This window comes from Bactrocera dorsalis, chromosome 5 (genome assembly GCF_023373825.1).
Source record: "Bactrocera dorsalis isolate Fly_Bdor chromosome 5, ASM2337382v1, whole genome shotgun sequence".
NCBI lineage: Eukaryota > Metazoa > Arthropoda > Insecta > Diptera > Tephritidae > Bactrocera > Bactrocera dorsalis.
Window position 1 is genome coordinate 65960374 of NC_064307.1, and position 24992 is coordinate 65985365.

The following is a 24992-nucleotide window of genomic DNA, read 5'->3' on the forward strand; positions in this document are numbered from 1 at the left end:
AACCTCTACTTAGTTGTATGGTTCTAACCGAACATTGTTGTATCGGCGTCCATGCTGTGAGGCTGAGAAGCTCATCGGAATCTTTCCAGCTGCAGCGGTTGTACGGAGTAAGACGAGGTGGAAACGTTTCAACATTTGCTTCTTGCTTGTCCAACGTTTCTCAGATCAAAGCTTAAACACTTGGGAACTCACAGTTTCAGATATCCTACCGAGTTGGTAGAAATTAAACGTCTAAGCAAATTTGTATTGACCACTGGGCAATTTGACGTCGTATAGGGTTGGAACCACGAATTCTATTTTTATAGTTTCCCAAAGGGCTGTATATAGTTGTCTAAGTACGATCCTTGGATCATTAACGAGCCTGACGTAACCTAAGAATGACCTTAGAAGACCTCCTTGGATTGAAAAATATGGAAATAAGGTTTGGAGAACTAAGAACTCTACGTAAAATTACCTAACAATGGCTTTAGAAGACGTCCTTGTATTGAAAAAAGTGGAAATAAGGTTCGGAGAACTAAGAGCTCTTCATAAAATTATCTTCGTAACGAAAAAAATAGAGTATAGTTGTTGTTATACTACTTTTACCGAATTGTGTTGAAGAGTTCGGTTGTGTTTACAATCTTAGACCTTACTTCGAGGCCAAAGAGAGTTTAGTAACATTGTATGGATCATCATAAAGTAACTGCCCAATAGATCCCAGTTCAGAAAAAGGGTAAGTTTAATCGGCAGAATGCAGAGCATGTTCGGTGGAAGATGATGAGATGCTGGAAAATTATCTATGCGAATGCACAGCTTTCAGCCGAATGAGACGGGACATAGTACCTATATATGAAATCCTATATAAGGGTCGTCCCAACGTACCTATGAGTAGGATCCCAGTTTCAGAAAAGGGGTAAGTGGAATCGGCGGAATGCAGATCATGCGCGGATGATGATGAGACACTGGAGCATTATCTATGCTAATGCCCAGGCTTCAGCCCTATGGTACGAGACACATTCCATGACAACAAGCAATCCCCTTATCAATGTTTAGCCTTGTGTTTTACAGAATTTGAAAGCAAGGATTGCCGTAATCCAGCACTAATTAGAGCCGCTTACTTTTCGGTGCAATGTCATACTGTGGTTACAGCTCTAAGCGACGGGGTCTTTGACCATTCACGCACTTACAACTCTGATAAAGACGTGCAGAGTGTACCACACAAAATTAAGGCGAATATTATCGTTAAGCGAGTGTTTATGTGCGTCGAATCTGTAAGCTCCATGAATAACATAAATCATAATTGAGTTCACCTTGAAGGCGAACATTGAGCAAGATTTTGCAACAGTCAATGAGTTTTTCCATTAAACGGAAGCTGGCTGTCAAATGAAGTAGTAGTAAAAGTGTTTGTTAATCAACCAACGATCACATGCACGAAGGCCTTTGCGGCCGATCGCGTGAATATCTTCATCAGTCTGATTATTATGTGTAACAAAGGGAGGGAGTTCGTTCGTGTGTGCAGTTGAAAAAGCGCAAATTGGCTGAGAGCGGTTTGCAATAGCGGACGTCACGAACGTGATAGACCAACACATATACACGCATATATAAATAAATATATATGAGATATATATATTGAAGTTGGAGCAGTGTGTATTGGCGGTCTCTATGGTATGTATTCATTGCCAATTTTATTTTCTATTCATATTTTGTTACTTTATATTTATTTTCGATTTTCCCATTGTCGAAAAAAACTTTTAGTCAGCTACTGAATGTGTTGAAATTTTAATTAGTTTATAATTATAGCTTCTGCTAATTACTTATAGTTTTACAAATTATTTTTTTTCGAGCAAGCAGACTAACAATAAAGTAATTATATAAACTGGAACTACATTTTTCGTTAAAAATAGTTCTCAATTCTAGTTTTAAGCGGGTTCTTTGAGAAAAATTTAGTGAAGAGACGTTAACTTGCAAGGTTTTGACGAAATGTCGAAATGGCTTAAGAAGACTTTAGTTGGGTTATGTTAGGTTAGTCTGGCGCATAATGAGCCACATATTGAGCTGCTTTGGTCCTGTGCTTGACGCGAATTCCAACACACTCTGTTGCTTCACTTTCCATATCTCTTCTAATGTATCATACCGTGGAGACCCCAGGTACTTGCAGCGTAGTTTTACCAATGCGGAAAAAGTGCATAATAGATGCTTCATTGTTTCCCTGATGCCTTGCTATAGACATTTTCTGCAGTCTTTTCGATCTGTCAGTCCCATTTTGCGGGCGTGTGTTACCACCAGACAATGATTAATTAGTAATCTGATCTTGTTCATACAGTCTATTCTTTGTGCACTTCTGATCAATCACTTTGCACATGAATTTTGCAGTTTCGCACCCAAGAAACTTGTTCCATCGGATTTTCGTCGTTTAGACAATGCATGGGTTTCCCAATGTTGATCACGAGGGATATGTGACAGGCAGCTATTAAGCAAGAAGCAGATGTCAGATATCCCTCCTATTCGAGGTATCCGAGCAGTAAATGTAAGCTAGCCAATAGCTGTCAGCCACATATCCCTCGTATTCCAGGCATCCTAGGTGTTCAAGTTGTCGTGGATTCAACGAAGTGCGGCTATTACAGTCCTTGAGCTCACTGATAATGTCTGACTATAGCGGAATCATCAAAAACTTAAAAGCACTTGGGCACCCTCACCCGCATCCCGTGTCGTCGTGCACTGTATTTATGGTCCTCGCGCGGGCTCATCAAGCATCGGTCAACAACCAGCACTTGTGGGGTTACGAAATCCTTCTTGCCAAGAATGAAGCCCTAAAGATCCACGTAGCTATTAGCTCTTAGCAAAGTTCATATGGTCGCAATGAAAGATGTCCTAACTGGACACTGTCCCATTGGCACTGACGCCTAGAGGTTAAATATTTTTGAGAATGCAACTTATCGAAGTTGCAGCGAGGACGAGGATGTCGAAGCATCTACATAATGTCTCCGTCACTGTACAGACTTTGACAGACTAAGGTTGAAGCATCTTGGTTCCCACAATTTCTACAAACCCGGCGAATCGGCTGGAGTAGATATTGCCCAGCTCAACAAATTTGTGGCTGGCTCTAAGCGCTTGACGATCGTTTAGATCTGAACTTAGGAGTTCTGGGCATCACAAGGGACAAGCGTCTCTAGCAGTTCAAGTGGATCTAATTTAGGGTCTACTAGGTGCCTATCACCTTCTTCGGCTATAATCGCATAAGCGGTGTCTACGCCAATTAAGAAGAAGAGGTGCCTATCATCTGACCTCAACTTATTACTTAATATATTACCAAACGACATTGCGGTGGGAAGCTCTGCAACAAAATCAGCTACAAGATTGGCGGTGTTAGGTAAATTCTTCACAAGGATCTACGACCATAGCTCAATAGACAGTGAGTAGATAGATAAATAAACCATATATCCTCACGCTATGGGAAAGAAGGCTTCGAGTTACAGTAGAAGAGGGTGGTTGACGCAAGCGCTTACGATTCGTCAGCAGAACTTTGAGTATCTAAACAGACAGATCGGAAATAACTAAGGGAATGGGCAACGGAATCTATTGCTCGGACCTGGATCTTAGGCGACCATTTCAAGCTACTGCAAAAGTGTAATATATGTATATATCTATAGCTAGGTGGTAATTAAACCAATAATCTCACGTCACATTACGTCAGAGAATGTTTTTAGAAGTAGGCAGGCATTCTAGGAAACAAAATAGCTGAAGCAAAAAGTGCCATCTGCCACAGAACTAGCACAAGAAATGCGTAATTCACTAAAAAAGATATATAATGGAATTCCGGAAAGGACTGTTAGACGGCTCATAATGAGATTGTATGTGTTAAGGATATGCAGAAACGCTAAATTCACGTACAAGAGTTCTGAAAAACCGCGCAAGCTTCTTACTCCAAAGTTCTACGGAAGGCTGTTGACCTAATGACAGGTCACAACCTGCTGGTATCACGTGAGAAACCGATGGGCATTAGTAATGACGATAAATGCAGGAAGTACAAGGAAGGAACTGCATGAGAGAAACGCTGGAACGCCTCCTTCAGAACTTGTCTGCGATGCTTAGGAGTTTCGCAGTGCAAACGAAAAATATATTGGTTTTTTTACCCACCCTAATATATGTACAAGTAAGTTACTCATTTCTCATACCATTAGCAAAAATATTGGTGCCTGTAATTGCCCGCCCATTTTTTGAATATTTTTTTTTAATGTAACAAATGTCTTAATTTGTTGAAGGAAATTTATTTTCCAGAAAGGAAAAAACCGCAAATGGGCTAGGAGTGGAGGGTTCGTTTCATAAATACGCTATGCCACGGTTATTTGTTATTTCCAATCCAAAAATGGCAAATAGCAAAATGTTGGGCAAAAAGCTGTAATTAATACGCCGTTAAAACACCGTTATACCGCTGCAATCGAACAAATGTGGCGCATTTTTTATCGGTTGACAGGAGGCCGACACGGTGGATATGGATACCACTAATAGAGCGGACATAAATTGCATGAAAAAACAAAAAGTAAGAAAAAAATGTTACAAACAAGAAGGGAGCACAAAATTGAGACAATAAAACAGAATTAAAGAAAACCGCAAGCCGTTAAAGGCAACGCAAGCGCAAGCAGTCACAAGGTTAAGCGAATGCAAGCACAAAATGCAAAAGAAATAAAAGTAAAAAATAAAAAAAAATTAAAAAAAAACAATAAAAATAAGAAAAATTAAAATAAAAAAAATTAAAATAAAAAAATTAAAAATAAAAATATAAAGTGCAAATATGTAAATATATCTAGCGTCAAGCCAGCTAGCCCAGCATTTGAATTTACTACCCGCAACTGTAAAATTTTATATGGGAAACAAAGGCGGCTTTCTGCTCCAGACAGCCATACTTTGAACAGCTTAATTAACTCACAGCAGCTGAGCTGCCTTATAAACGCGCAATCACGCAAAAACACTAACAACAATTACCGCAAAATTTGATAAATTGCGATATACAAATGCATAAATTTGCAAAGCGCATGCACAACAACAACAGCAAAGGCAACGCGCTGCAATAAAGCGCACACAATTGTGGGGTGTAGAGCAAATAAATTTGGGCCACCGAATTGCTCGTAAATAATAGCCACAAGTAAACGCGGCGTATACGTAACCACAAATGCGCCCATTTGCCACCGCAATTGTTGCATTGTACAACAAACACACACACGCGCGCGCATTGGGCGCACACAAATTTATTGCGCGCGCTAAGCGCTGAGGTCAACATTTGCTTGAGTAATGCGATACTGAGAGGTGCGAAGTCAAACCGTAAAATTACTGCAAAGCTTATTTGGCAAATATTTCAAATATTTTAATAAAAAATTTTCAAAAATATATAATACTTTTAAACAGCATACCGTGCGCGCCACTCCTGCACAAAGCTCCAATCGCACGAGTCGCATGACTGCTGACTCGCATTGTCCTCGACGCCGCCAGCCAACTGCTCCGCCTCGGCCAGCACATGTACGGTGGCGAGCGTTGGCTTGGCCACCGTTTCCACCAAAGCGCTGGCGCGCTGATAGTTGCCTTCAATCTTGATGTTGATCACACCGTTCTGCACGCTCTCGATGTAGGAGGGCAAATCATCTTCGCTCGCCGGCTTGGGCGCTAAACATGACGCGCTGTTTGTGCTGTGTTGAGACGTCGCCTCATTGAGTTGCGTCGCAGTATCAGCCAAGAGTTGCGCGGCTTGCACCACATCCTTGGCTGTCTCGCCCACATTGTGCTTGCCGCGATTGGCAATCGAGTCGCCGAAGTAGATGACAACCTTGTGATTGGGTTTGACTGACGCCGCCGGTTTGTTGGCGCGTGTCGCATCTGTTGTTACTATTGTATCTTCTTGTTGTTGCACTGTGGCTTGCGGCGTCGGCTGCGCGGTGTAGACATTCGGCGTGACCTCAGCGGCGCGCTGCTGAAACATTTCGCTGCATTTCAACGACTGCGGCTGGAATGTCTTGAAGGAGTTGCTGGTGCTGCGTCGGCGTAGTATGAAATTCTCGTTAAAGCGTCCGAATAGTGAAGTGGGTGGGCGTGGCGCGGGTCGTTTGGCTGGCTTGGCGGGCTTGTAATTGCGCAGCTCGCGACACAAGCTGCAGCTGCAGTCCTTACCACAATACATTTTCGCCTTAATTTGTTTGTAGTTATGTGTTGTTGTTGTTTTAGTTCAAGGCAGCGTTATTTATTAGCACGATAGCGTCACTCCGCAATTCGGCAATTCACTTTAATGGCGTTTGCTGTTATATGATTTTCACTTCACATGTTTACACTATTTTCACACATATTTATCGGTCATTTGTTTGTTGTTGAATTAGTTGGTTGTTGTTGTTAAATTTTTTAGTTGTTGTTGTTAAATTTGTTAGTTGTTGTTTTGCGTTTGTTATTGTATTGGCATTTGTTTGCTTGCTTGCAATTTTCGGCTGCGCATTTTTCATATTGTTCCGCAATTATTTCACGATTTCTCTTTCATCAATTGCCATAATTGGCTTTTCGGCAATTTGCCTTTTTAGCTACTTGTCTGCTTGCCAGCACGGTTATTTAGACATTTGGCCAACTTAGTTCACTGTTATTGAAGTTCACTGCGTTTTCTTTACACCAAATAAGAGATCAAAATTAACTCAGTCACTGCTTGGACCAGTATTGGCCTAGTTGGCCTGCAATTAAATTCCCAAAATTGTATTTACAAAATAAAACAAGAAAAAATATGTACTTCGGCTGCAAATTAGCTATAATACCCTGCACAGGTGCTTTTTTAGATCATAAAAGGGTATACAAGTTCTTTAAGTTGGTTTTTAAAAAGTTTTCCATACAAGGACTTGAGTTTTATCAATCAGTTTGTATGGCAGCTATAGGCTATAATTGACCGATCTTAATAATTTCTTCGGATGTGGTAGCATTGTCTTGGATTACAATTCGTGCAGAAATTTCTGAAGATATCTTCTCAATAAAAAGTTTTCCCTACAAGGACTTGAGTTGGATCGGTCAATTTGTATGGCAACTGTATGTTATAATGATCCAATCTGAACAATTTCTAAGATGATAATAGCATTACCTCAGGTCATAACTGACACCAAATTTCGTGAAGATATATAATTAAATAAAAAAGTTTTTCATACAAGGACTTGAGTTTCGTCAGTCAGTTTGTATGGCAGCTATATGTTATAGTTGTTCGATTTAAAAAATTTCCTGGTGAATTACACCATTGCATTAGAAAATCTTGTGAGTAAAATTTTGTGAAGATATCGCATTAAATAAAAATATTTTTCATACAAGAACACGTTTTTGGACGTATAGTTTGTATGGCAGCTATATGCTATAGTAAGCAGATCTGGAAAATTTCTTCGCATAATATAAAACAATAATCTATGCTAAATTTTGTGAAGATATCTCATTAAATACAAAAGTTTTTCATACAAGAACACGTTTTTGAACGTTTAGTTTGTATAGCAGCTTTGTGCTAGAGTGAGCCGATCTATACAATTTCTTCGAATAATATAACATTGCTATAGGCAATAGCCCACGCCAAATTTCATGTTGATATCTCATCATATACAAAAGTTTTCCCTACAAGAACCCGTTTTTGAACGTTTAGTTTGTATGGCAGCTATAGGCTAGAGTAAGTCGATCTGAAAAATTTCTAGGAATATTATAACATTGCTATAAACAATAGCCCATACCAATTTTAATGCTGATATCTCTCGAAATAAAAAAGTTTTCATACAAGCACTTGATTCCAAACTTTTAGTTTGTACGACAGCTATATAATACAGTTGTCGGATAACGCCGCTTCCGACAAATGAGCAGCTTCTTGTTGAGAAAAGTACAAAAGTCTAAAATTTCAGTTCGAAATCTCAAAAACTGAACCGCTAGTACGCATCATCATAGCAAACTTAATATGCCGCGTTCAGGGCATAAGGCAACTGCCAAAAAAAAAACAACAACAACATCCGCACATTCAAAGCTGCCTGACTCAGCGCTTGCATTGTGCAAAGAGTGTGAAAAACACCATTTGAGCTTATGCCGAATTTCAAGAGGCGTAACCCTCTTGTAATCAATCAGCGTGCTCTTTCATAGCTTCACCACTTCATTAGCTTGCGACCGTTATGCGCGTTTTAACACTTTTTCAGCAAACTTTTGCGTTTTTGTATTAATTTTGGCTACAGTTATCATGCAAACGCAACAGTGCAACTTTTTGTGGGCGTTTTTGCAGTTCATCAGCCGCTTTGAAGATTTGCTGCAGAGCATTATATCTCATATAGTTGGTTGCAAAAGCCTGCAAGTGTGTGCGTGTGCGCGCAATTCGTGCAAAATCACGCACAATTAATTTATATACAATTAAAGTTAATTTGCAAATAAATATTCAATTATATTGCTTGCCATTATACGCCAATAAGACAGGCAATTAATCGTTACTTATGTGTGTAACTGGCGATGTGAAGCAATTAGAGCAACAATAATGGCGATGATTACACAAGCAGCGTTACTTTGTGTGGTTGTAGTTATTGTAAGGTGATTTATGGTCAATTTAGGTACATTTTTTTACGTAATGGAATTGAAAATGGGCCACAGAGAGGCATAATTAGGTCGGTGCTCAAGTTAGGACATACTCATTTAATAAGAGGGCTTACTTCGGGTGCTTAGTGCTGCAATATAAAGACTTGTCGCTTCAAAAATAAAACTAACTCTATGTTAAGATCGTCTTATCTGTCTAGAGCAGAGCACCAGGGAAACAATGGAGCATCGATTGTACACTTGTCTCCCATTGGCAAGACTACGCTGTAAGTATCTGGGGTCTCCACGGTATGATACACTGTAAGTGGTATCGATAGTGAGGACGCAGAGTCTGTTAAAAATCTAACATAAGATAATCTTATATGCATTGCAGAAGCGTCGACAACGAAATATCCCAAGAGAAGGCGCGGGACGCATAATTTTTGAAAACTCACAGATGTGTGGCAACAATTAGCGAAGTCGACCATTTCAACTACTTAAAATGCTCACAGCTTGAACTACTCTAGTCACTAGTCACTACTATAGTCCATAGGTTTTTTAATTAAATCCTTTTGGAAACGTCGGAAATCTATAAAATAAATATATATGTAGTATATAGTATATAATTGTTCAGCGTTACGAGCTGAGTTCAAGAGCTCGCAGTAATCCCGTAGTTTTTGAGATATCGCCCTCAAACTTTATACACGTTTTTTTCTATCTAAGAGGTTGATTATTTGATGAAAGCGCAGATGTTGGACAATTATAGCACAAGGCTGCTATACAAATTGAAGGTTCAAAAACGAGTTCTTGTAGGGAAAACTTTTTTATCTGAAAAGATTTCGTCACAAAATTTGGCATACATTAATGCCTATAGCAATGTTATAATATTTGAAGAAATTTTTCAGATCGAGTCACTTTAGCATATAGCTGCCATACAAATTTAACGTTCAAAAACGAGTTCTGGTAGGGAAAACTTTTTTATATGATGAGATATCTTTACAAAATTTGGCGTGGATTATTGCCAATAGCAATGTTACAATATGCGAAGAAATGTTTCATATCGACTGACTTCAGCATATAGCTGCCATACAAATTGTATGTTCAAAAATGAGATTTTATATGGAAAACTTTTTTATTTGACGAGATGTCTCCACAAAATTTGGCATAGATTATTGTCTGCAGCAATGTCAACATATACGAATAAATTTCTTATATCGGTTCACTCTAGCATATAGCTGTCATACAGACTGAAGTTCAAAAACGAGTTCTTGTAGGGAAAACTTTTTTATATGACGAGATATTTTTACAAAATTTGACATGCATTATTGCTTACAACAGTGTTACAATATGCGAAGAAATTGTTTAGATCGAGCCACTATATCATATAGCTGCCATACAAATTGAGCGTTCAAAAACGACTCCTTGTATGGAGAACTGTTTTATTTGACGATATATCTCCACAAAATTTAGTATAGATTATTTTCCAAAGCAACGCTACAATATCTGAAGAAATTGTTCAGATCGAGCCACTATATCATATAGCTGTCATACAAATTGAGGGTTCAAAATCGAATTCTTGTATGGAAACTTCTTTATTTGTGAACGGTATTAAAGCTGCGGTGCAGAGGAATGTAACAATTTTTCTTGTTTCTAATTTTTTCAGCTTCCTGCCAACGCATAACGTGAATATTGTGCCGAAACATCGTTGCAACTAACACATTTGGGAAAAATAGACTAAGGACGGTTTAATGATATTCGTAAAGTCCATGCAAAGTCCGGCATTATGATTTCAGCATTTCGATAACATTCAACAGGTGTTTCATTTAAGCTAAATACTACCATACTCCACTCTTTTCTTTTTTTTATAATATTATGATTTTTGCCACTTGTTGGATTTCTCGCTTAATGTTTGTGCCAACTTTTCCTCCATTCACCTCCAACACTTAGTCGTAGCAGTCTTAAGCACTTTTAATTCCACTTCTGCTGACTAACTATCTCTGTTGTTTCGCTCAACTTAATGAGTATTTATTTAATTTAATTTTTTTATATTAATTTTTATTTGTTCTTTGCACCACACGCACACACACAGACCGCTGTTTAGCTGCTTGTGCTACTTCACTTAGTTTGTGTTTTTTCCGCAATTATAAATCATTTCGGCGTTTCTAAAAATTTCATAAAAAATTGCGCACACACACATACACTAAAAACCTGCATGTATATGTTATATGTATATGCGTGCTTGTTGTGTTCGCGCACATGCGTAAGTATGTCATTATTTTGCTGTTTCCGGTTGGCTGGTCAACGCTGCGGTTCGTTAGCGGCAAAAGTAAAACTAAACCAACTGGAGCTGTGAGCCCTCGTGAGGCTGAAACTGCCGCCAACGAGCGCTTAGTTGGAGTTGTTTTGCTAAGAAGTGCGCTGACAGTGAGTAGGGATTTTATTGCCACGGCGTGACGGTGTTGGTGCATATGTTTGTTGTTGTGGGTGTAATGCCGTTTGAGACTTTTGATTTCGTTTACATTTTTCAAGCAGTGTGTTCATGCTGTGCTTGTTTTGCGCTTTGTTTTGATTTTTTTTTAATGAAATGCAAATAAGTTCAGATTTGCAAGTCGCAAGTCATTCAAGCGTTGCATTTGCACTGCAATAGGCGCACATTTGCTGACTGTTGACATGATTGATGGTTTCTGCTGAGATGTTGGCTTCGATATATCACGCTAGTATTTATTATTGTAGGCGCAGATTTGCACAATGAAGTTATTTTTTTGTTGAATTTTTTTTTAATATTTTTTTTTTTAAATTTTTAAAATAATTTTTTATTTTTGAAATTTTTTAAAATAACTTTTTTAAATAAATTTTTTAATTTTTTAAAGTTATTTTTGAATTGTTTAAAGCAACTTTGTTACAATTATTTTTAACTTAATTTTCATTTTAATTTTTTTAAATTATTATCTTGCTATTTTTGAAGTTATTTTTAAATTATTTAAAGTAAATTTGTTGCAATTATTTTTTTACTTAATTTTTATTTAAATTTTTTAATTATTAAAGTTATTTATTTTAAAATATTTGAAAGTATTTTTTTTTTCATTTTTAAAGCTAATTTTTAAATATTTGAAAATAAATTTCTTAAGTTTTGAAAGTTAAATTGTTTTAATTTTTTTTATTTTTTATTACTTTTAAATATTTTTTTTTTAATTGTTTGAAGTTAATTTTTTATACTTTTTCTAATTTTTTAAGTTATAATATAATATAATATAATACTAAAAAATTTGTATATTTAATTTTCTAATTTTTTGATTTTGTAATTTGCGAAAGTAAATTTTCTTAATTATTAAAGTTAATTTTTTAAATTTTATTTTAAGCTATTCTTCTAAGACATTAATTTTTTAATTATGTTTTTCTTTTTAATTTTTAAGTTAATTTAATAAATTTGATTATAATTTTTTTTAAATTTTTTTAAGTAATATTTTTATAATTTTTTAAAATTAATCGATTTTTAATTTTTAAGTATTTTTTTAATTTATCAAAATTTTTCTTTTTTAATTTACAGTTGTATTTTTAATGCTTTATTATTAATTAAAGTTAATTTTTTTAATTTTTCAAAGTAATTTTTTAAATTATTTATAATTATTTTTTTATTAAAAGTAATTTTTTTAATTATTTTTTTTCTTATTGTTTTGTTTTTTATTAGACATTTTTTTTTATTATATTTTTCTTTTTAATGTTTAAGTTAATTTATTAAATTTAATCATAATTTTTTTTTTAAATTTTTTAAAATTAATCGATTCTTAATTTTTAAGTATTTTTTAATTTATCAAAATTTTTTTTTTAATTTACAGTTATATTTTTAATGCTTTATAATTATTTAAAGTTATTTTTTTTAATTTTTCAAAGTAATTTTTTAAATTATTTACTTGTTTTCTTAATGTTTGGTTTTTTATTATTTAAAGTAAATTTTATTAATTTTTCAAAGTTAATTTTTCATTAACTTGTCGAAGTAATTTTTTAAAATTATTTATAATTATTTTATTATTTAAAATAATTTTTTTCAATTATTTATTTTTTTTATTTATGTTTTGTATAAGTATAGTATATTTTGTTAATTTTTAAAAGTTAATTTTTTGTTAACTTGTCGAAGTAATTTTTAAAATTATTTACAGTTTTTTTCTTATTTAAAGTTATGTTTCTTTTTTCAGTTAATATTTTTTAATATTTAAAATTTTTTTTAGTTTTTCGAAGTATTTTTGGTTTAATTATTATATTTCCTTATGTTTTTTTAATTTAAAGTAAATTTTATTCATTTTTAAAGTTAATTTTTCTAGCTTTTTAAAGTTTTATATTAGTTTGCTCAATTTATGCTCACATTGGGCGCCTAAATATGCTTTATATTAACCTTAGCAACTTTCAGTAGAAAACAAGCCTTGTATTGAAAACACTCAAGAAACATTTTCTTTTCAATCTCTCATTTCAAATCTACAATGCACACTTTGAAAACACAAACACACACATTTTCCAACCCAACGGAGGCAGCTCGAAAAACGCTTTACGTCCGAACGCGTCGCTTGACGAAACGAAACTGAAACTTTGCCGCCGCGACGGTTCGCTTGGTTACATTCGCCAAGCGCGACTCCAGCGGCACAGCGTCGTCGGCGATTGCGTGCCACATGCTGGCTGCGCGCTTGTATAATGCAAGCGCTGTGTGCCTTGCGCCAGACAAATAGACAACCAGCCGACAGCTCAACAAGCCACACAGCCCGACAGCTGAGTATGACCGCTACAATGAGCGGCGCTGTGGTTGTTGCTTTGCTTTGCTTCGTTTTGAGTTTCTCTCCGCCTAGCTTAGCCGGCTATGTGACGCTATGACGCTTGTGCGACTGACTACGCGCTGCCACTTGGCTAATTTTATTCGTTTTTTTTCCAACAGCAATGATACTTTTGTTTTGCTTTGCTTCAGTTTGCTGTGCGCAGCTTTGGACTTGTGGTGTCTTGGTAGAGTGTGGTTGTGGCAGCGGCGGAGGTAGGGCGTGTGGTAGCGGCCGTCCATTGTCTACGCCTAAACACTACTGTTGTGCTATGAGCGGCGTGCAAACAATGGCAACACCGTAACTGGAAATTGGCTATGCCATGGTAGTTGCTGTAACAACAGCAGCAATAACAACAACAATAATAGTAACAACAACAATAATAGCAACAACGCAGGCATTAGCATGCAGCTATTTGTTGTTTGCTGTTGTTGGCGTTGCAAGTAGCGACTCAATTTGAAATTTGTAATGAATGAACCCGTGCAACGTGCAACGTGCAACCAGCAATCAAGCCATACACAGTCACAACGGTAGCAGGAAAACTGTAGCAAAGACGCAAGCATACACACAGGCCAATAAACATACACGACAACGCGAAAGACAAATTAAATAGCAACGGTGTTTCAACGGTTGCTTTTGTTGTTACGATTTTCTGCTTTATCGTGCAGCAGTGGCTTTGTGACTCGGTGTGTGTGTGTGTGTGATCTTTGTGTCTTGCTGCTCAGACATAATTTTTTTGCGCTTACAAGCCTTGTATTGTCGAGGAAGTGCTTGTAGAACGAAAGGGTGACCAGCGCATGCGCGCATCAGAAGCATGTGTATGTATGGCTGTGTGTGTGATAGTAAATTATGCGCTGCTTTGTGGTATTCACTGTTAGTTTTGTGCTGTTCTCGACTCTTAAAGTGTTATAAACGCAGCGCATTCACATTTAATTAGTCAGTAAATTGTATTAACGGCTACAAACACACATTACACATACAGATACACACTACACATACATATACACACATATACACATACACAAGTATAAGCGCCTACGTGTCGCGGCGTTGCACTGCCTGCAATAACTATGCTTAAGTCGCGAAAATTATTACTTATACGCACTTGCAACGTTGCAACGACCCCAAGTGTCATAAATTGCCCGCTCTTCGCGCGCGTCTCTACAAATCTCTGCTAATAACACACATGCAGCAGGGTTTTAAGTGCTCAATTAGTTGTTGTTGCAAGTGAGAAACAATATTACGGCATGATCTTTGCGTTCGATAATAGAGCAGTTTCATACAAATTTCTCGGCTACTCAGTTTCGTTTGGCAGCGCGCGGACAGTGAAATTAATACTAGGAAGTGGATGTCATAAAAATGGTAAGAATTGCAGAAATACCGATGCGTGTATATATATATGTATGTATTAGCTTTCTTCTTCTTTTATGGCAGTGCCCTGCGCAGTTTGGTACAGAGCTAAGGTCAGGCTGGTAGGCTAATGAGCCACGCAGAAACCAGTTGTGGTCTTTAACGTTCCATATGCCCTTACATAGTTCACATGAGTAGTCTTTGTTGTTGTTGTAACGACAGAATTCTGTTGAGTTGACAGTCCTTGGCTGCATAAAAATCGAAATCCGTTCCGGTTACGTAGACCCGACTGCCGTGGGAATGCGAGGAAGTTAAGAGTAGTCATCATTTTGACTGTGCTTTATGCTTATATCAATAGGCTTTGAGGCCTGATTCATAATACATTTTAAAGTGTCTGGTACCGTGGCGCCCTCAAAGCTTAAAGCTCATTGTCTTCCAAATGAGTGGCAAGTGCATAAGAGACGCTCCTTTCTCGCACTGGTGTCTTATTCTCAACATTTCCTGTAGATTTTTTGATCTATCAGACCCCTGCCGTCTTACTCCTAACATTTCCGGCAGGTTTCTAGATCTATCACTCCCATTTCCACAGGAATACGACGCCACCCGCTTGTGTCCAGTGAGAATAATCGTTTAGGGTCCCTTCAATAGAGTGCCAGTAGAAACTTTGTTCATTTCCGATTCACCGTTTTACTCACGACTATGACCAACAGAAGTTCACGGCCGGGTCTTAGGAGCTTATCCTTTGACGGCAGAGTGTAAGAGATGGCTGATGAGGTCAAATATCTGGGTCTCATTCTGGATTCCGAAATTTAAGGGCAGTAAGTGTGGATCTGTGTATCACTACATCCCAGAAGGATTTCGATTCAATACCCCGGTAGAAGCAGTGTAGAGGAATCAATCAAATAACTAAGTATACAATGCTTCAAATTAGCACGCAGATGGCTTTGACAGAAAGAATATAATCCCTTCTCAACAAATAAAGACTTTAAATGAAGAAACACCACTATTTTTTTCGTAGCGGCACAGTATTACACGGGTAAACTTCACAAAGAAGTTTAAACGGGGAATGAACTGGCTAATGAGCTTGCCAGCTCTGCAGCTGCTACTGGTATGATAGGATGGGAACTCTGTCCTGCGGTTGGTGCTCGTACCATAAAAGAGTTCTCCCGCAAGGAGAAGAGAATGAGCCGACATAAGTATTGACCACAAATTACAGGTACGTCAGGCTAGTAGTTGTCGATAATAGATAATTACAATCTTCGACCAACGAATTCGGCCTACTTGTCGTATTTTACACTAGGAACTGCAAGCTCAAGACGGACATATTTAATATAGGTTTAGACTCTAGTTTAATTTGCACAAACTCCCGAGCACCTGATGCAAACCTACACGACAGTCTGCAGACGCAGGATGAAGGCCCTTGGAACTATGTATCCAACTGTCAGGAACTCCTTTGAAATCTTGTGGTTCATTACTGAACTGTTGGGCCGTAGACCAAATCAGCAAGTACTGATCGACTACCAGCAGCTACGCAATCGCAAGGTTCTTCCGGTCCATGGTAATTTGAAAGAGGTCAACGGAAATCTTCGTTCTCGGCAAGATCCATCTAGCCCAAAATAAATTGTAAGAGGTCCAGTGTAGCAAGGTCAAACTTTTAAGAGGTTGTAAAAGTTCTACTGGACTTTTTCCGATCGGGTTTGTGTAAGAAGATTGAAAATTTTACCGGCTGCTAGCTTCTTTAGCTGTTTGGAGGAAGATGAGATAGAATCATCTCACCACAACTTCCTCGAATGCTCCGCTCTCGGAGCAAAAAAAAGGCAAAAACATCTCGGATCTCATAATTTTAAGTATCCAGAAGAAATTGTGGAAATAGAAATGAAACACGTAAGTAGATTTGTGAAACGTTCATGGCTTTTTTGCCGTTAGCTTTTATCCAATTACAGGAGTTTTTCGTTTGGCATCATAAAGGACTGTACATAACATTCTAGGTATGATCCTCCCGCAATGTTAAGACAGCAGACATCTAACATAACCTAAACTGAGCTGGGTGCCAAGATCTTAATAATGTCTGTGGACGAAAAAGACGTTCGAGTGGATGAAAACACACCAGCTCTAAGAGTATTTGACGAGTATCCGCAGGAGAAAGCGGAGGAAGAGGAAAACCTCTACTTCGTTGGAGAGATCAGGTGATGAGGGAGGCTGCAGTTGGAATATCTAATTGGAGCCAAACAGCGTAAGGAATAACGACTGGGGCGCTGTTGTAAACTCAGCTATAACGACGTAAACGGTGTCTACGCCAATAAAGAAGAAGAAGAAGTTCTTAGGCGACGAGTATTCTTAAATAAGTACCTGTGAACTCCTGATTGAATATGTCATTTGACGAGCACAAAAGAAAATGCTTCTCATTTCCAACTCTCCAAATGACATAAGCTCAAAAGCGGTTATTAAGTAAGATTCATGCTCTCACGCCTATTTATTATGTGATGGATGGTAGTTTAGACTACAGTGACAAAGTCAGCCACTGACTTATAGGAAATGAAAAGATATTTTAAGCATCTAAAGTTCAAAATGCAACATCATTCCAAATTATGCTTGACTTTTGAACTTGACAATGTAATAGCGGTACATTTTCTCTCCTTTTCTGCCTAACCAACCAGCAGCAGTAGTCTTTCTGTCGTGCACTGCCATCAACATTGCTCCAAAGGCTTGCTTACCGTGTATGATATGAACCTTTTGAGTTCATTAGCAGTTCAATGATGACGAATTAGTAAGAGCCCACAGCAATAAAGACGCCAAGTGCCACTTTAGCAACGACGCGCCAGTTATATGAAGCCGCTGCGCGGGCAGAAGAGCAAACGCAGCAACGCGCATGCGTCGCTATGTGCGTTTAAATAAGTTCGAATACACTTACTTGCATGCAAGCGATGCTTGTGCGTTGCACTTTTCCGCATCATCATGCGAGCGTTGAGCTCAAAGTCGACGGGGCACAGAAAAAATGGCGACAACAACAAGAGGGAAGACAATAATAAGAGGCAAAACAACGTAAGAAAATCTTTCGTAGTCAATGCATTATGAGTTAGAAAAAATCATAACGAAAATGACGCAAAATAGAGTTACAAATAATAGTTACAACAAACAACAACAACAACACCGATTATTACATATATGCGCGCACAAAAAATATCAATGAAGTTATTACATACAAAGTTGCCAGCGGCGCGCAAATGCTCACATGTAACTCATGTAACCCAGAAAGGGGAGTGTTGGAGCGCGGAGGTTTGTTGTAGCTAAAATAAAGCAGTACCGGCTGTTTGAGAGTGCATGTGTGTGTTGGCACGCTTGGATTGACATGCAACATTTGCATGCAATTGGTGGACACATACATATATGTATGTATCTTTATGTATGTATGAATGTATGTAAGTATATAGTATACCTATGCATACAGTATATACCTATGAGATATGGATACAGAATACAAGCACCTATACTCTTCTAAATACAGAAATTTCCATTAGGGAACTAGATTTCGACCGCTTAGTTTGCATGGCAGCTATATGCTATAGTTGTTCGATCTGAACTATTTCTTCGGATATTGCAGCGTTACTTTGGAAACTAGTCCTTACCAAATTTTGTAAAGATATCTCGTCAAATAAAAAAGTTTTCCATACAAGAACTCGTTTTTGAACGTTCAGTTTGTATGGCAGCTATATGCTTTAGTTATTCGATCTAAACTATTTCTTCGGATATTGCAGCGTTGCTTTGGAAAATAATGCGTACCAAGTTTTGTAAAGATATCTCGTCAAATAAAAATGTTTTCCATACAAGAACTCGTTTTTGAACGTACAGTTTGTATGGCAGCTATATGCTATAGTGGTCCGATCTAAACTATTTCTTCGGAGATTGCAGCGTTGCCTTGGAAAATAGTCCGTACCAATTTTTGTAAAGATATCTCGTCAAATAAAAAGGCTTTCCATACCAGAACTCGTTTTTGAACGTTCAGTTTGTATGGCAGCTATATAATATAGTGGTCCGATTTAAACCATTTCTTCAGTGATTACACTATTGCCTCAAAAAATAATCCATACCAAATTTCCTGAAGATATCACTTCAAATGAAAAAGTTTCTCATACAAGGAAATAATTTTGATCATTCAGTTTGTATGTCAGCTTTATGATATAGTGACCCTATTCCCTTTAGCATAGCAAAATGCTTTCATGTGAGTACTAGATGGTCAATTTTAGCACTAAGTTTACAGTTCAATTCGATTTTCAGATTTATCAATAACGCTCCAGACCCCACGTGTATAAGCTATTCAAAATACCTTTCTGAAAGAGGCCCCTCTTGGACTTCTTTTCCAAAATTTTGGTTCTAAAAGTCACTTGTTATTATTATTTTAAACTGCGTTTCTTCATTACTGCGCCCATCCGTTTCACTTTCTTTGCTCATGTGATGCCGGTCAGTGGGCGTGGCAGCCCACATTTTTGTTTTTAATTAAGCCTCAGTAGAACAATGCACTTGCGCAGCCAGTAGATCTAATTATGCTTGCGTTCTACATGATTCTGCTGGTGGCTGCACCGTTCGCTGGCTTTCTCCTCATTTCGAATGCATGCAACACAACTCTGTTATTTTGTACACATTTGTTTTTGTAATTTAACTTACTAATCCATTTTTATTTAATTGCTTTGGATGATATTTGATCTTTAACTGCGTGATAATCATCAGACAAGCATGAAGCTGTGAAACATATGTATGTATGTATGTAAAGTTTAAAATCAAATTATCGCGCTCATTTTTAGGTGCTTGTATATTTTCTTTCATCTATTTTTTAAACTTTTTGTTGGATAGAAATTGAAGATGTAGTATGGTTTCACGAAGCAATGTATATTTGTGGGAATAACGAATTTGAGTGTCAAAAACTGAGCTTTCGGTAAAAGCGTGTGATACGTGTGAAAGCTTTTTTTTCAATGAACATATTTTTAATGAATACAGTAATCAACTTCTAGACATAGAGCTTTCGGTAAAATCTATAGAGCTTTCAAAGCAAGCTATAGAGCTTTAATTTTTGTGAAAGCTTTTTGTTTAATGAAAATATTTTTTATTACAGTAACCAACTGCCAAATAACCAGATTTCGGCAAAAGCTTAATGAAAAAATTTATCGAAAACTCAGCTTTTAGTAAAAATATTGTGCTTTTGCTAAAAGCTATAGCGATTTCGTTTACATGAAAAATTTTAAATAACGAAAACGTTTATCAAATACAAGAAACAACTGTCCAAATCTGGGCTTTTGGCAAAACCTATAGAACTTTGATAAAAGCTAGAGAGTTTTCGTAAATTTTAAAAGTTTTTATGTAGCGAAAAGATTTATTAAATACAATAACCAACTGTCAGAACCTGAGCGTTCGGTAAAAGTTGTAGAACTTTGAATAAAAGCTATGGAGCTTTCGTATATATGAAAGCTTTTTGCTTAACGAAAAGATTTATTGAATACAGTAACCAATTGTCAACAAATTAGCTTTTGGTAAAACTTATTGACCTTTGAATGCAAGCGTCACTAGCTTACTTGCCTTTGTCAACTCGCTACATTAACAAAATTGTTCATTTCATTGCAGGTGCTGCAAAACAAACACAGAATAAAACACAACACAACAAAAATATTCGCAAGGCATTTCTACTTCTTATGCACTCTTCTTTCTCTGCCACTAAAATACATAATTGCAGAAGCATTAATGGTTTGTTATTGGAAACTGTAGCAAACATCAAACAGTGGGCTGAGAGACTGCATGTTGTTGTGCTAATATACTAATTAAGAGATCAAAAGCAAAAGTATTGATGAGTGGCCGTGAGAGACTGCGTGAGTATGTTGGAATATGTTATCGTTTGGTTTTCATACTCATTGCATGTAGTGGAATTTGTGAACAATTGAAGTGTAGAATAATTGCGAATTTGACTATAAATTGTTAACAATTAATTAATGAAATGTGTTTAAAAGTGTTTTAAAATGTTTAGTGAAATGTTCAAAGTGAAAAATGTATAAATAGTTTAGTGAAAAAGTGTGTTAAAGCGCTTAAAAGAGTTTGTGTGCGAAAGTCAATTGGAATGCAAATTGTTTGTGCAGTCGGTACGTGTTCGTATCATGTGTGTTGTACATAGTGTGTGTGCATGCAAAGACTTGTCGCAACAGGCAGTAAGTAGCTATGTGTTATAAAAATAAATATGCTATGCTTATGTGCAGAATGAATTTATACATAAATATTATTATTTTTGAAAAATGTATAGTTAACAGAAGTCAAAAGAAATGTGAAAATAAAATGTAAAATTTGACATGTAAATCATTATCAAATATCAATGAATGGGCATCGTTTCGTGTAACTATGTAAGCACATAAGTACACACACACATATGAAAATAAATATCGGTGTCGGTTTCGGTTCGTTTTGATTTATGCGTATTTTGGTGTAATCTATGCTAGTGCGCGGAAGATTGTAGAAGCGGATAAGTAACTAAAAAAAGAAAAATCAAATAAAAATGAATGAATTCGTCCATCTTTGTGAACTTTAAGTTCCATGAACACTTTGCAATGAATTCACCACAATATCGTCCCCAAAGGCGGATAATCTTTATTTTCACAAGCAAATAATGCGTGCAGTAATGGAAAAATTCTTTGGTGAGTACTGTATGATGCTTTGTTATGTTTTATATAATTATTCTATAATTATTATATATAAAAAATATTTATATAAAAGATACATACAATTTTTTTCTACACTACTTTTTAATTTGATCACAGTAGTACATATCAAATTTCCAAACATACGCAAACTTCATGCTTGTAAGGAATTTGTGTTACGACATATCCGGCATAAAGTTTGTTAGAAAAACGAAGATCATTAAAATAGTATATGGAATCTGGTTCGACAGTCAGTCTGTCTGTCCGTCACATTTATTTTGATTGATATTTAAGCTGAATTAAATTTTCGCCTATTTTAGTTCGATATCAAATACGATTTCACAAACGAAAATGCAACAAAATTGGTAGAAAGCTGCCGAATTCCTTTTAGTTCCACATTTTGGTACAGGTGAATATTTTAAGTGACTGTTAACAACTCAAATAGTGCCCGTATAGGCTTAAGTATCACCCAGAACACCGAAATTGGCAGAAAGCTGCCGAATTCTTTGCATTTGTGAAAGTGCCACTTTATGGTATATTGTGTCACAGAGTTGCATTTGCTCCAATCTTTTCGTTCATTCCTACTTAATCTTGATTTTTTTCTATTACAAAATTCATGAAGATATGATTGAACCCAAACTTTCGCACAATAGAGCCCCCCTTATGCGCTGCATAATAAGAACAGACCACGCTTCCTTGCCTCTCCATTGCCAAAACGCTACGTCTATACTGAACTTGGTTAACATTACAATAACTTTAATTTCACAAAAAGAAAAAAAGTGCTTTCTAAAATATTTCCAAATAAAATTGGTCTATCTAAATCACTTATTCTTTCCTGAGCGCCTTCATACGAAATTGCTTGTAATTACAATAAAAACCAACTGTAATTAATCCTCACTCGAAGCTACGCCGGAGTCGATCAAAAACTTAGCAGCGACGAAAGATTAATAACTAAGCGCACGAGATGACTTCAAAGCGCAGAAACAATAGAAGGCCAGCACAAAATACACAGATACACATACATACATATAAAGAGAGGTGTGTGTCTGCCTGCTATAGTTTCATTTTATTCAAACGCTTCCAGCTTCTTTTCTTTTTTTCTCCAGCGCTTTCGTACACTAATGACACCCATACACTCACGTAAAGAACCCGCATTGGCGGCGCTGGCAGCGACCTAAAGCTATGCTGCCGTAGTTCACGCGCTCTTCCATCCAACCGTACAAATACAATGTCTGGCTAATTGACGTCTGAAACAAAAGACCGACCGCCGAGAAGTGGGTCAATATTTCGTGATGGATGCGCTCCGATTAGAGCACTTTTTTCACGGCACACCCTCCGCCCGCCATTCTGTTGCTATGTGTTTGCTTAATTTTGGAAATTTCTAAATTTTCTTTTCAGCAGCAAAACTGCTTTGTTTAAATTTTTCTTAAATGCATTTGTTTTTGTTAAGCTTGGCCGTTGTTGTTGTCGATTTTAAGAATAGATTACCGGCAACGGGCTAATTACGCTTGTGCCTGCAATTATTAAATTCGTTACGACGCTGCGGTTGAATGGAACGCGAAGCGAATTGGCTGAGCAAACGTCACAGTTGACAGTCCGAAGGAAAGCCAGAAGCCAGAAGAAATTAAATTTGAGAAGAAGGTGGAAATATGTGACGCAGAGATTAGATTGGTTGCATTAACATTTGTCATGCCGTACAGGTGCTGCAACATACAAACATACAAAGAGAGACTAGTCGTCAACGATTAAGAGTCGTCAACGGCCTGCTGAAAAAAGTTGAGGAAAAAGGCTGCTCAGTGATTGTCTATGCAGACGATGTAGCACTTATAGTCAAAGGAAAGTTCTTGAGTGCCGTGTACGAGTTGACGAAAGTGTTTCTCAAAGATGTAACTAGTTGACCCAAACATTAACCCAAATATAGCTGATATGGCTTTATTTACTAGGAGGTAGAATTCAGCGCATCTGGTGGCTTTTTCTTTACCCATCCCTTCGGTAGAGTTTTGGATTAGAGAGAATTTGAAATTCCAAATGAGCACATGTCTGCACATTCGGAAATCATTGCCCGTTTTGAATCTATACTCGATCTTTTTAATCATAGAGTCATCAGTTCTTTTTTTCTACCCATATACGTGCTATAGAGTTTTATGTGGGTAGAAGCCATTAAGGGGAAGAAACAGTGTGGTTCTTTACGGATGGGTCGACTTTATCTTCAGGCTTTCTGACTATTGCTGTGTTGTTCAAGCCGCCTTTAGGGTAGCGGTAGATTTCCTGGAAGCAGAGGAAGAGAAAGACCTCGACTCCCTTGGAAAGACCAGGTTTAGGAGAACGTGGCTACACTTGTAATCTTCAATTGGCGCCAAACAGCGAAAAGGAAGAAGGACTGCTAAGGAGTTAAGCCTATTACAGAAGTGACTATCGACTCTGATAGTAGGGCGGTGATACTAGGCTGGAGCTCACAACCCGTGCGTTCGGAGCTGGTTAAGGAATGCTTAAGCTCGTTATCTATGACTTCGTGTTACTTTGTTATAAGACTAGTGTAGATGACAGGCGACAGCCGAATCACAGGCATCTGTAAAGCTGACGAGCTGGCAATGAATGGCTAGCTAGAAATGAAAGGCTCGTTATCTGTAGAATTGGTCGGTGCTCCATGATCAGCGCAGGGATACCATCGACGCATGCGCTGTTGTAAGATCCTTTTGGCCCTCTTTATCTCAAGATCTATCTTTAGAGATCCAGTGAACTCTTTGTCTCAGTAAGGTTAGGCTCTCTCTAGTTATGGGGGTTGTAACAGACCATTGCTCTAACTGTTTCCGGAATGTATTTAGTGTTCTCAACTTCGAAATTTCAATTCGAAAGCCAAAAAAATGGTAGATTCTAAATTAAAGAAAAGTGAAAAGCTTCAAGTAAACGAAAGCGACACAGACACACCCACTACTTAAGGCCTGCGATGACGCTGCAAAGCAAACTGGCATTGCTTCATGACGAATGAACATTTTATGGACATATTATATACGTCGCAACAACAACAATGTTAATCGCACCACAACAACTTAACGATGAGCGCTGGTAGTTACGCTGAATGACCACGACGTCAGACGCACACCCGCGCCCGGCAAAAGTAGCAAAGTTGCGAAGTCGCATGCGCATGCGCTTGATCTAGAAATGCTTATGTGCTGTTTCCATGCTTTTATTGACTTGTTTACATTTCGTTTACTAAGTGAGGCACAATGCGCTTAATGTACGCTTACTAATGGATATGGCATTTGCCATTGTTTGCGGCATGCGCTTGCAACATTCCATTTCTTGGCTGGCGTTTTCGCTTAGCGTTTTCTTTCTTTTCGTTTACCCACGCAAAATGGACATTAAACGTGGATGGCGGTGCGCGGCTTAAAAGTTTTTGGGGGAAATTTCGGTTTGGCGTTTTTCCTTCTCGCATTTGTATACCCTGAACACAGTATATCGGTATATACATAAGTAAATAAGCGAAATAGTCCTTCATTTTTAGAGTTATAGAGCTGGTATTTGGCATACGCCCTTTCCTCATCAATTAGCTACTCATTTGTCGGAACCTCCGATATTGAACTACTATAGCACATAGCTGCGATACAAACTGACCGAGCAAACTCAAGTCCTTGTATGGAAAACTCTTTTATTT

The 24992-nt window shown here is 37.3% G+C and overlaps 1 protein-coding gene across 7 annotated transcripts in view; it reads right to left on the bottom strand.

The window, feature by feature from the left end:
- LOC105225951 (ankyrin repeat and BTB/POZ domain-containing protein 2) overlaps positions 1–24992 on the bottom strand; it is a 113727-nt gene that overhangs the window by 6995 nt on the left and 81740 nt on the right. The window contains exons 1-2 of one of the 7 annotated variants that reach the window (XM_049459043.1): positions 13032–14299; positions 5388–6680 (exon numbers count right to left, since the gene is read on the bottom strand). The exons of 1 other annotated variant lie outside the window; for it this stretch is intronic. In XM_049459043.1, coding sequence (XP_049315000.1) covers positions 5388–6148 — 761 coding nt within the window. In that variant the 5' untranslated portion in view covers positions 6149–6680; positions 13032–14299. Of the gene's footprint in view, positions 1–5387; positions 6681–12907; positions 14300–24992 lie in introns of those variants that run through there. 5 more of the 7 variants (XM_049459044.1, XM_049459040.1, XM_049459041.1 and 2 more) reach the window with 5 other exon arrangements.